Here is a 12,500-nt window from a genome sequence, read left to right on the forward strand (position 1 = left end):
CGAATTCTTCGCGCTTTTTTGGACACGCTTGTCACTACAAAGCCTTAAGATCCAAGTGCACTTGGATCTCATGGCTTTGAAGTGACAAGTATATCCAAAAAAGCTCGAATTCGAGAAGTTAAGAGGGCATTGCTGCTATTACAGTTATTCTGTATATATAACCTGCAAAAACAGAGTACGCTGTCCATATCCACCCAAAACAATTTTTCGAATCAGTGGAGCCAACGAAACTTACAATTCCAGTTGGTTGAACATCATATCTGTGAAATCCTCCATAACGGGCACAGATAATGGGTAATATAACTTCTTAAATTTCCTGAAAAAGACAGAAGATACTATATCAAAAGCCATAAGGTATCTTGCTAAGGTACTTCTACACAAACAGAAGATACACACCTTTAAATCAACATTCCATCCGTGTATCATACTTCACATCAATTAACGGAGACCGTAACGGGAATCATTGACACAAACTCAATAAAAACAACCTTCTACAACCAGCAACTAGGTGACGGTAACTAGGTTCGCCAACCGGTCATCGGCGCTAAGTTATAAAAACTAGCTCTTGCAAGAATCCATAAGCGGATGGCGTTGGAAAATATATTTCAAGCCCAGATTTTGCTAAGTAATAGTTATACTTTCGTGATCAGGTTGCAAAACTTAGCTTTTATTTCTTCAATTTATTTCAATTCCTTTTTATAAGCATGATAGACATTTTGGACAATAGGGTCTCTTGCGAGAAGTGTACGTATATATAAATAAATACATATAAATATATATATATATATATATATATATATATATATAGATATATATATATATATATATATATATATATATATATATAAATGATTAATTTTGCAATTTATCTTTTAGTTATTTTCCCACAATTATCCATTATGTACGTTTCCGGCTTTTTAAAACTTCGCTTTTGTATGGGATGGGATGTGTGGGGGTGGGAGGTGTGGGGGGGGGGGGGATTGCATTACTCTGATTGCATATATGACCAGAAAAAAATTTAGAAACAATTGTATATTATGGAATAGGAAAATAAGATTGCCTGCGCCACATTAAACTTAAAGAATACCTGACCAACGACAGATAGATTGAGTAAAGTGAGGTGGACTTGAATTGATAAATGACCAATATTTATATACATAGAGGAAACATCAAATTTTCTGGCTAACATAAGGTTTCATTTCAAGATCACTTATCAGCTTACAAACATGTTCCGGGAAAATAAGAAACGAGTTTTCGATAGAGGCCAGCATGAAACTCATCTTGCGTGTTAAATTATGCAGTAGGTCGGTGCAGGGCTCTGTCCACCTTTTTACTAGTGTCTATCTGGTTTGGGTTGCCAGTCCCGTCGACCACTAATAATATTCCTGATAAAGTGCATCTCGGTGTAACAATTTGGAACTCAAGAGTCGAACACATTTGATTTGCCAGGTGATCTCGACAATTTGTGTGATAACTAAAAATGGGTTTCTTACCGACTAAAAAGAGCTAATCAAAACCTTTACACTAAGTCGCTTTCTTCTGTGTCCTCTTTAAGTAGTCAAGCTAACTCTAATGATATTGTTTGTCCTCTCTCTTTACTGATTTGAAGTTATTTAGGCTGTTAAGCCCAGGGTCGTCCAGCGCTTCAGGCGGCGAAAAGAGGGAGCCGAAGTGGTTGGGCAGGAAAATAAAGAGATCAAGAAAACAGATGAGATAAAATACACGGAATTAATGGTGGAAATGGGAGAAAACCCAACAGTTGCAATAAGAAGTAATAACAAGAGAAGTTGGACACACAATGCTTAAAAAAGGAAATGGGAATTGAGGTAGAGTTAAAGGCTAAAAAGCGGGTGCAACTAGGGGCCAAAATGACCCTTAAAACATCTTTTAGTAATGCCTTCAGTGCACTACGGGATGTACACTCACGGTGCTACTCATGCCTACAGGGCCATTTTCGTTATGCTATAACAAAGTGCTTCCGTTGAAAGTGACTCCCCTTCGTAACCGCCCTCGCCCCAAAGAAGTTAATCTCCATTTTAATTGTGGAATAACTGCTCTAGAGAGGTGCTATAAGGTAACTACAAAAAAGTGCCACATCTCGTAACTATGTTGCTGCAGAAGTAGGTTAAAGTAATCTTCTTGTTCCTTTGCAAGATCACCTTCATTGGATGGCCACCTGACACAGCACACGTGGGTACACGTGTCCCAGACTGTAGCGGTCGACGTTTAAGAGGGAAAGTACGGCCTGTAGAGGTGGTTAGCAGTACACTCATGAAGTTTAAACTCGTCATTCTCTCAGAGTATTTCTTGAACGTTTATTTTCTGAACATAGAAAAGACGAAACACTAATTGTCAAACAAACTTATCCATATTTACGTCATTACCTGACCTCTTCATACAACGGGGAAGTGCAAAAGTTCTAGATATTTCTGCAGAGGAATGATTGTAAAGGTTAGTGAAAGATTTTCAAAGCTATAAAACGTTTGGACACATAAACCATAACCTAAAAGAAGCTCAAAATAGGAAGTTCATGATATTTTTCCAAGAAATTAATCTCAATTAAATTTATTATATTTGAAAAACTGGTTGCCACACGTTGATATCCGTAGTTTGGAAATTGTGTGACAGATCTGGAAGGAAAATGTAGTATATATTTCTGTTGCTACCATTTTTTTAATCTCTCTCTCTCTCTCTCTCTCCTCCGGTTTATCTAACTTTTCCCCCTCTTCCTCAAAGCACTTATATATATATATATATATATATAATATATAATATATATATATATATATACATACATATATATATAATTATATATATATATATATATATATATATATATATATAGATATTTAATATACATACATAAATCTATGAATGAGAACTTTTCTATTGCACGTTGCTATAAATATTAGAAACGCTTTTATATTTAGTTCGCACCAATTTTTTTTTATCGTAAACAAGAATGGTGCCAGGTGCCCACTCTTCCAATGAAAGATTCCAGGGCTTATCGGACATAAGCTACGGTGAACAGTCTCCCAAACTTTGGAAAAAAGAGAGAGAAAAAAAAACATACACGCATGCACACATGAATGTGAGCATACACACACACACACAGGTTTTGCGGCAGTCCAGCAGCATTCTGTGAACTGAGGCCAACAAGGCGTTCCCCTGGGTCACTATGGGTGGGAGGACTGCTCTCCGCCTAGAGCGTGTTCTAGTTTTCCGAACTTCGACTCCATCTTGAAGTCCTCTGTTAAACTGGATCAAAAGCAGCGTTTATGCCCTTAAACGTGCTTTTTATTTCTGTCCGGTAAATGGATTATCTATGAGACAGTCCTGTCTTTTTAACTCAACTGTTAGGTTATACGAGAGAGAGAGAGAGAGAGAGAGAGAGAGAGCAGAGAGAGAGAGAGAGAGAGAGAGAAAGCAGTTTGGACAGACCAATGACTTGGTGTTACATAAATGATTAGGAAGTTTCGGGTCATCCGGGTTTTTCGATTGCGTTTCACAAGATGTGTATATATATATATATATATATATATATATATATATATATATATATATTTAATATATATATATATATATGTGTGTGTGTGTGTGTGGTGTGTGTGTGTGTGTGTGTGTGTGAGAGAGAGAGAGAGAGAGAGAGAGAGATGTGAAGAATCTGCTGGTATGATGAAAAAGCATATTTAACGTTCTGACTAAATGTAACTGAGAAAATAAACAGAAAAAGACAAAAAAAAAAACTCACTTGGTAATGGCAACAATATAATAATGATCAAATGTGAGTTTTTCATCTTAGCAAAAGAAAGGAAAATTTAATACGAAAGTAACCCAATTTCATGAACTTCTGATCAGTTGTTCTCCAGCTTTGGAAAGGTGAGTAGTTCTCCAGGTACATCATCCAAAGTAAATGTCAAATTCCCTTTCCCAAATCTCTCTCTTCTCCCCTCTCTCTCTCTCTCTCCTCTCTCTCTCTCTCTCTCTCTCTGTTAGCCTTATTTGTCTTCGGATGACAAAAAATTAAGACAAAAAATTGGGAGGATCACATTCTCTTTTTTCCCAGGAGGTCACTAAGGACCGTATGAAGGACCTTATAAAGGAAGTGTGAATTTCCGTTAAAGCCTCCTGTGTTCAAACGGTTCCTCATCAATGCTGCCTATTACACTAGTAAATATTCCATATCATGAAGCGTTTTATATATATATATATATATATAAATATATATATATATATATATATATATATTATATATATATATATTTATTTATTATTCGAGCTACAAATGTCCTTTAATATCTAATTCGCTCTGCCTCGGAATTAATATCAATTAAAAAAAAAAATTTCTTTTCCCCTTCGGTTTACATATATGAACATATCTTAATTCCGAGGTAGAGCGAATTAGACATTAAAGGACATTTTTAGCTCGAACAATTTCTATGAATCACGGTGATGTGATAATTATTCATTTATATAATTATGTATATATATACATATCATATATATATATATAAAATTTTAAATTTATAATATATAAATTAAATATATATATTATAGACTATTAGATATATATATATATATATATATATATATGAGAACACATACAAAACACACACATATATATACATACATAAAAATATGCATTATTTTGACTGATGGTATGAACAAATGACTTATTTCCTTTTTAGGGAAGTTTTTTGACGATTAACATTTTGAAACTGCGAAAAGAGGGAAAGAAAGGATTTATTTTCGCAAGATTTTCATTTATGAGAAAAGGGTCCCAATGCTTCAGTCAGCTCTGCATATTTTTCGAAAAAAAGCCTAATGGACAAGAAACAGTATTACAGAGAGAGAGAGAGAAGAGAGAGAGAGAGAGAGAGAGAGAGAGAGAGAGGAAAACTCCTGATAAATGATTTCACCACGGCAAAGTGAAGATTACTTCATTGGGACCGTTCCCTTATCTCTTTCCAACCGAAACCTCGACCTAAAGTAGTTGACTAACAACCAGGAACCCGAGTCACTGTTTTGGTCCACAGATGCATTTCGGATTTTCAAGAAAGTGTGCCCATACCGTTCTCATCTTGTCCTTGGATCGAATCTGGGTCTTTCCAAGTGATAGCAATGAGAGAACACGGTTTGAGAAGAGAGAGAGAGAGAGAGAGAGAGAGAGAGAGAGAGAGTACACATACGCAACTACAAAAGACTAATGCAAAAGTAAAGAATACATATATTTATAGTCATACTTTGTACATCAATGAGACAGTTCATACATCCTAAAGAGGTCACCATGAATTTGTAAGTTATTGTAGCCTTTGGAGGACAAATATTTTTCCTCAGTTAGATGCCTTGCATTTTAACAAGTGTAGTCTACAATAAGGAGATTAAAAGTTCATTTCGAAACTATGCAAGCCTCATGTATCTTAACAACCATCATGTTACAATTACACTTTGGATGGAAAATATGCTTTAAACTCTTCAGTAATGACTTAAGAAGAAACAATGATGTTGCTTTTAATCATCAGGTTAGTGACTTGTGTAGATGCTACATACGATTACAGGATGATCATAGTATAGGATTAAAGGTGCTCAGGAATCAATCGTTTTCACTGTTAAATATAGAAATGTTCAATATTGCCCCTTGTTAATACATTCATTTTACTAACATCACAATTCCACGATTGACTGTTATCGTTGCAGGAAATACAGCATTAACTTGACAGTATGACCAATGTTCTAACAGACTTGTCCTTTGTAACACTTTTTTTTTATTATGAATAAAGGTGGTATTGTAGCATTGCTCAGGGAAGTTCTAAAACTTACTGTAGCATGGTCATGTCACGCCACCCGTTGATGCAGCATCACTTACTTCTTATTTTATACATTTTACTTTCAAAGTTTCAGATATAATTAAAGATGTGTAAAAAAAATCGTTCTCTCTTAAATGTCTTTTTATTTTAATATTATATCATCAGTGCATTTTCTGCATAACATTGCATAAATATAATAACAAATATCCATGCTTCCAACATGTTTTCTTCTTAGCCATGTTTCACAGAAATTTTACTATGTCCAAAGCTATGTCCTCCTCCAAGGCCATGTCCTCCTACAAGGCCATGTCCTCCTCCAAGACCATGTCCTCCTCCAAGGCCAAGTCCTCCTCCAACTCCTAATCCACCTCCCAGGCCACCAAGACCTCCAAGTCCCAATCCTGCACCAGAAACAGATGTTTTTACAAAGGGTGCGGCAGTAGAGGTACTGATAATGGGAGCTGCATGAGAAACAGAAGATTTGACTAGAGGAGCTCCAGTAGAAGTACTGATAAGGGGAGCTGCATGGGAAACAGAAGATTTGACTAGAGGAGCTCCTGTAGAAGTACTGATTAATGGAGCTGCATGGCTAACTGAGGTTTTAACATGAGGAGCTCCGACAGAAGTCTTAACAAAACTTCCTCCACCAACTCCGTGGCCAACGCCAAAACCACCAACTCCATGGCCAACACCAAGACCGCCAACGCCGTGGCCAATGCCAACACTGCCAACTCCATGGCTAATGCCAACACTGCTAACTCCATGGCTAATGCCAACGCTGCCGACTCCATGGCCAACACCGAGACCACCAACGCCATGGCCAATACCAACACCGCCAACTCCATGGCCAATGCCAACACCGCCAACTCCATGGCCAATGCCAACACCGCCAACTCCATGGCCAATGCCAACACCGCCAACTCCATGGTCAATGCCAACACCGCCAACTCCATGACCGAAGCCGAGACCACCTCCAAGGCTTCCAGCACCAAAGGCGCCACCACCTGATGTAATCAAACCACCAACTCCAGGAACTACATCGAATCCACTTCCCAAACCATCATGAGAAATGACTCCATCAGCAATACCGCCTCCAACGAGAGGAGCACCACCTCCAACAAAACCACCGCCTCCAACAAGGGGAGCACCACCAGCATGTCCCACAAATGAACCTAGATTGCTTACGGAAGTTGAAACCCTGGGAGTTCCAACGGCAGTGCTAACATGAGGAACTGAATGGCTAACTGAAGTACGAACAACAGGAGTAATTGGAGAAGTTTTAACAGAGGTACCTCCACTGCCTACTGAAGTTTTAACACTGGAAGCTCCAACGGCAGTGCTAACATGAGGAGCTGAATGGCTAACTTTGGTACGAACAACAGGAGCTGCTGCAGAAGTTTTGACAAATGAACCTCCATTGCTTACGGAAGTTGCAACTCTGGGGGCACCAACAGATGTACTAACAAGTGGAGCTCTGTGGCTGACAGAAGTCCTAACAGCGGGTGCCAACTGGTGTGTTCTTACAGATACTGCACCACCTCCTCCATGAACACCACCAAAGCCTCCTCCAAATCCACCACCAAGGCCTCCTCCAAATCCTCCTCCAAGACCAGCTCCAAGGCCTCCTCCAAAACCAGCTCCAAGGCCTCCTCCAAGACCAGCTCCAAGGCCTCCTCCAAGGCCAACACCAGAAGAAACATGTCCTACAGAGCCACCATGTAATCCTGAAACACCTCCGACTGATGAGCCAGCAGAAACACCATCCAAAAATATATCACCTCCAGCTCCTCCACCAACAACATGGCCTCCAGCTCCAATTCCTCCAATGGGCCCACCAACAGCAGCATGAGTAAATCCACCTCCCCCAACTCCTACACCATGGCTTACACCTGTAGCAACACCATGTGCAACACCACCAAAATCAGATACTCCATGAGCAACACCACCAAAATCAGATACTCCATGTGCAACACCATCAAAATCATCATCATCATCATCGATATCAAAACCTCCAGAACTGAAGCCCAGAGCAGGTCCAACTGGGGCATCATAGTTATACCCTGCAGATCCACCTAATCCAGAACTGTGAATAGCTCCACCTACTAGCCCTCCTTGTAATGCTCCTCCAACAACAGCGCCTCCTAGATGGTCATCTGCTTCAAAAGAACCAAAGTCGCCTCCATCAAATCCACCGTGTCCAACCCCTACTGCTCCTCCTCCAACAGCAAATGAAGCATCATGCCCAACTCCAATTCCATGCCCTAGACCAAGAGAACCTCCGTGGACTACTCCCACACCTCCATGCCCAATACCAGCAGAGGAAATGGAAGTTTGAACATGAGGAGCCCCAACAACACTGTTGACAATGGGAGCTGCATGGCTAACGGAGGTTTTAACATGAGGAGCACCGACAGAACTCTTGATAATAGGAGCTGAATGACTAACTGAAGTATGGACACGAGGGGCTCCAACAGAGCTCTTGACAAAAGATCCTCCGCTACCAATAGAAGTTTTAACATGAGCAGCACCAACAGCACTCTTCACAATTGGAGCTCCATGACTAACGGAAGTTTGAACATGAGGAGCTCCCACAGAACTGCTGACAAAAGAACCTGCATTGCCAATGGATGTGCTGACATGAGGAACTCCAGCAGAAGTGCTAACAAAGCTACCTCCATCGGCCACTCCTACTCCTCCACCAAATCCTCCACCTACTCCGCCAAATCCTCCACCTACTCCGCCAAATCCTCCACCTACTCCGCCAAATCCTCCACCTACTCCTCCGCCAAATCCTCCATCAACTACTCCTCCGCCAAATCCTCCATCAACTACTCCTCCGCCAAATCCTCCGCCAATTCCATGTCCAGCTCCGAGGCCACCTCCGAGACCTCCTCCGTGTCCAAATCCGCCGTGGGCACCTCCTACATCGATGGCAGCAGCGTGTGAGCCTCCGCCGAGACCGTGTCCTACGCCAATTCCTCCAAGACCCTTGTGGTGGCTACCAAAACCTTCTCTTTTCGAGATTTCCTTTCCCTCTTTCTCGGCTTTTTCTTCTTTCTCTACTGGTTTAACTGCCTTTCTCTCTTCCTTCGCCTTTTCTGCCAGGGCAGAATGGATGACGAGTGCCACGCAAACCGTGATTAGGAAGAGTTTCTGAAAATGATATTAGAAGGAAAGGAAAATTAAGTCTTATAAAGCGACGAAAAAACGATTTCTGTATCATAAAATTTTTTTTTTTATATCGTTAGTGGACGAGATAGAAAGGGATTAACAAATATATTCAACGGCAAAGATAAATAAGAGTGTGTCACAGTGATGAGGCCTTTTTAACAGTATATATTGACTATTCATATCTTTATATCTTTTAAACGCTAGCTTTAAAGAATATTTTTCGATCCCAAAATTAAAAATGAGACTAGTTACATGTTCTAGAGATTAAATAAGATTCGAAAATAAAGTGTAATGTTTATGTCTTTTGATATTTACCAAAACCTGTTCAAGTCAGAATATCCATCAACACAGTGTTCAGCAGGTAATTTGGTTACTCTCGCTGGTTAATTTAACTGATACTGACTTGAATTTTCGGAGAAACTTATAATAAGGGAATAAATTTTGGGAAAAAGACCAGGCTAGGTAAAGACAAGATAGATGACCACAGGCAAGATGCATTTCTGGAGACCTTTACTTATCAAGCTTTCAACACCTGGCGGTGAAGGAACGTAATACCCAAATTCGCCAGGTGGAGAGAGAGAGAGAGAGAGAGAGAGAGAGAGAGAGAGAGAGAGAGAGAGAGAGAGAGAGAGAGAGAGATGGACTTGGCTCAAGTTGCCTACAATACAATGCCCGTCCTTCAAAAGGCATTTTCGCTCTTCTTCCATTAACAGAATGCTTTAAGACCGTATTCTCTGGTAGCGGTATGTTTGAAGTGTTAGATAAAGACTATGTTACCTGTTGGGAATTTGTTTCGCTATTTTGTTTTATATGCAGGTTGGCCATATATACAAATAGAAAATTGGAACAATGAGAAGATTAGAATTAAATGAAGTACAACGCAGATAAAATAAATATCAGAGAGTTGATTAAAAGTGCTGTAAATGACTAATCTAAAGGAAAAAGCTGACAAGTGAGCATTGGGCTTTAAGAAGCATTTGTTTATGAATGGAAAACACAAATGATTAAATGAATGTTGTTAAATTATACTAGAAAAATTGTTAATAATAGTTTTGACGTATCTTTCGGGGCCGGTTAGTAATCAAAGTGCCAGTTGCACAATTACCTTACAGGCTAAAAAATCGGTCAGTGCTTATCGAAATGCCAAAAGTTGAGACCCTCTCTCTCTCTCTCTCTCTCTCTCTCTCTCTCTCTCTCTTCCAAATTCCTTTTACCTGCTCTCGTTTCCTTGACATCATCTTGTAAAAGCATCACCAGGGTTTGTTGTGCTATTGCCACACCTAGGGCGAAAGATCTATTCATCTGACGTTTTTGCCTTTTTTTTTGCAATTTTAATATAAATTATAAGAACAGTAAAGTGAAGAGATGGATGAAAGTCAAGGTCGGGGAAAACGAGAGCATGTGAGCGTTAAAGAAAGCCATAGGAAGCGTTGAGAGAGAGAGAAAAAAAAGAGTAAGAGGAAAGTGAAAGGAAAATGAGAGTGAGTGAGAATTAAAGTAAGAAACCCAGAGGAAGCTGCGAGTAAGAGGGAGAGAAAAGAGAGTAAGAAGAAACTGCATGTGGAAGGGAAATGAGGCAAATAAGAAAGTGAGAGAAAGAGTCAGATTGAGGACTAAAGGAAAGTGAAAAAAAGGGCGAGAGGAAGAAGAAAAGGGAGAGCAGTAGGAAAATGAGAAGGAGATGAAAGTAAAAATAGAAGTGGGAGAAGAGAGAGAGAAAAAGTTGTCAGGCCATCTTAATGCTCCTCTGGTATTTTCAATAAGAAGTTAAGCACATCTCTTTGTTTTTTTAACTGCTGTGTAGAACTGGTGGGATGGGTCAGCTTTTAATTTTTGTTTTCTTTGGACTTAATGGCCGAGCACCAAGACCAGTGCAGTCACACTGGCAAAAACCTGCATATGTAACATGCATATACACATAAATACATACACACCTACAATCATACCACACGCACAGACAAATATATATATTTATATATAATATATATATATATACATACACATATATATATTATATATATATTATATATGCATATATATATATATATATATATATATATATATATATATATATATATATATAATATATATATATATATAATATATGCGCACATCCACATAAACATATAATGATCTACAGAAGAAACATATCTCTGTCTCTATTATTATCATTATTATTATATATCATATATATATATATATATATATATATATATATATATATAATATATATAAATACATACATATGTTCACATACATATACAAAATATATATCTATATACATATCACAAATGAACATAATCACACATGTTTATGTATGCATTAACAAATACAGATCAACTAACTTTTCGCAATCTCAATTTAAAGATATATCTAACAAGTTTCATATTAAGTACATTACTCTATTACCATATCCAAAAATAACGTAAGTTTGAAATTGAGATGACATCAGTGCCTGCCTGAATGTACCCTCATATTTTTGCTGATGTCACGGCACATAATTGATACCCCGTCTGACCTGGGCATTTGTGAAACATGAGTCTTGAAAGTATTCGTATGGTTTGAATTAGAACAAGTTGCTTAAAGGCCATTACGAAAGAAAGATATCAAATTAAAATCTTGTTAATCTGGTGCTTTTTGGCAGAGAAAGTGGAAGCTGATGATTGCGGTCAGTTATGTTGATCTCGTTTTCAGTTTTCATCCTTTTATCTTAATTTTGAGACATTTATGCACATCTATGTACATGTATATATGTACATAAATTTATACGTATTGTATATAGTATATATATATATATATATATATATATATAGATATATATATATATATATATATATATATATATATATATATATATATATATATATGCATAAATGTTTCTGAAAATTAAGATGACAAGAAGAACACACATATATATATATATATATATATATATATTATATATACACACATATACTATATATACATATATATATTGCCACGTACATATATATGTGAGTACATATACATATGCATATATATATATATACACATGAGAATGCATACATAATCGTACATATGGAAAAATTTTAGACACGTATACTTGCACACATATACACTCTAGAAGACAGTGTTAATATTACGCAATTCTCGTCTTCAGCCACATCTCACCAAGAACAGACTTAGAACACTCACGATCTATATATATATATATATATATATATATATATATATATATATATATATATATATATATATATATATATCTTTGCAACCAATGGCTCTTACCATTGCGTCTTCTTTGAGGAGGACGTTTCACACTGGCATGGCAAGTCGGTCTACTTGCTTTTATAGGAGCCTTTCAAAATTTCCATTCACTCGCTGCCCCTCCCGACAGACCGCACCCCGTGCCCCTCTCTCAGCCACTCGGATCTGAGCGTCAGCTTGTTGCTCTTCTAGAACCGGTTGCCGAAGGGAGTGATTTAGCCCCGTTTTTTCTGCTCCCCTTCCTCCCAACATCCAGACATCTTGCTCTTTTTTTTT

At 38.0% G+C, this 12,500-nt stretch overlaps 1 protein-coding gene across 1 annotated transcript; it reads right to left on the minus strand.

Moving 5' to 3' along the window:
• Nucleotides 1–5,930: 5,930 nt before the first annotated feature.
• LOC135218470 (fibroin heavy chain-like) lies at nucleotides 5,931–12,359 on the minus strand. The gene is made up of 2 exons (XM_064254794.1): nucleotides 12,246–12,359; nucleotides 5,931–8,960 (listed from the first exon to the last, which is right to left on the minus strand). The coding sequence occupies exons 1-2, from the start codon at nucleotides 12,246–12,248 to the stop codon at nucleotides 6,039–6,041; spliced, it is 2,925 nt and encodes a 974-aa protein (XP_064110864.1). The 5' UTR covers nucleotides 12,249–12,359; the 3' UTR covers nucleotides 5,931–6,038.
• Nucleotides 12,360–12,500: the final 141 nt, after the last annotated feature.

The sequence above is a fragment of the Macrobrachium nipponense genome, chromosome 9 (genome assembly GCF_015104395.2).
Source record: "Macrobrachium nipponense isolate FS-2020 chromosome 9, ASM1510439v2, whole genome shotgun sequence".
Classification (NCBI taxonomy): domain Eukaryota; kingdom Metazoa; phylum Arthropoda; class Malacostraca; order Decapoda; family Palaemonidae; genus Macrobrachium; species Macrobrachium nipponense.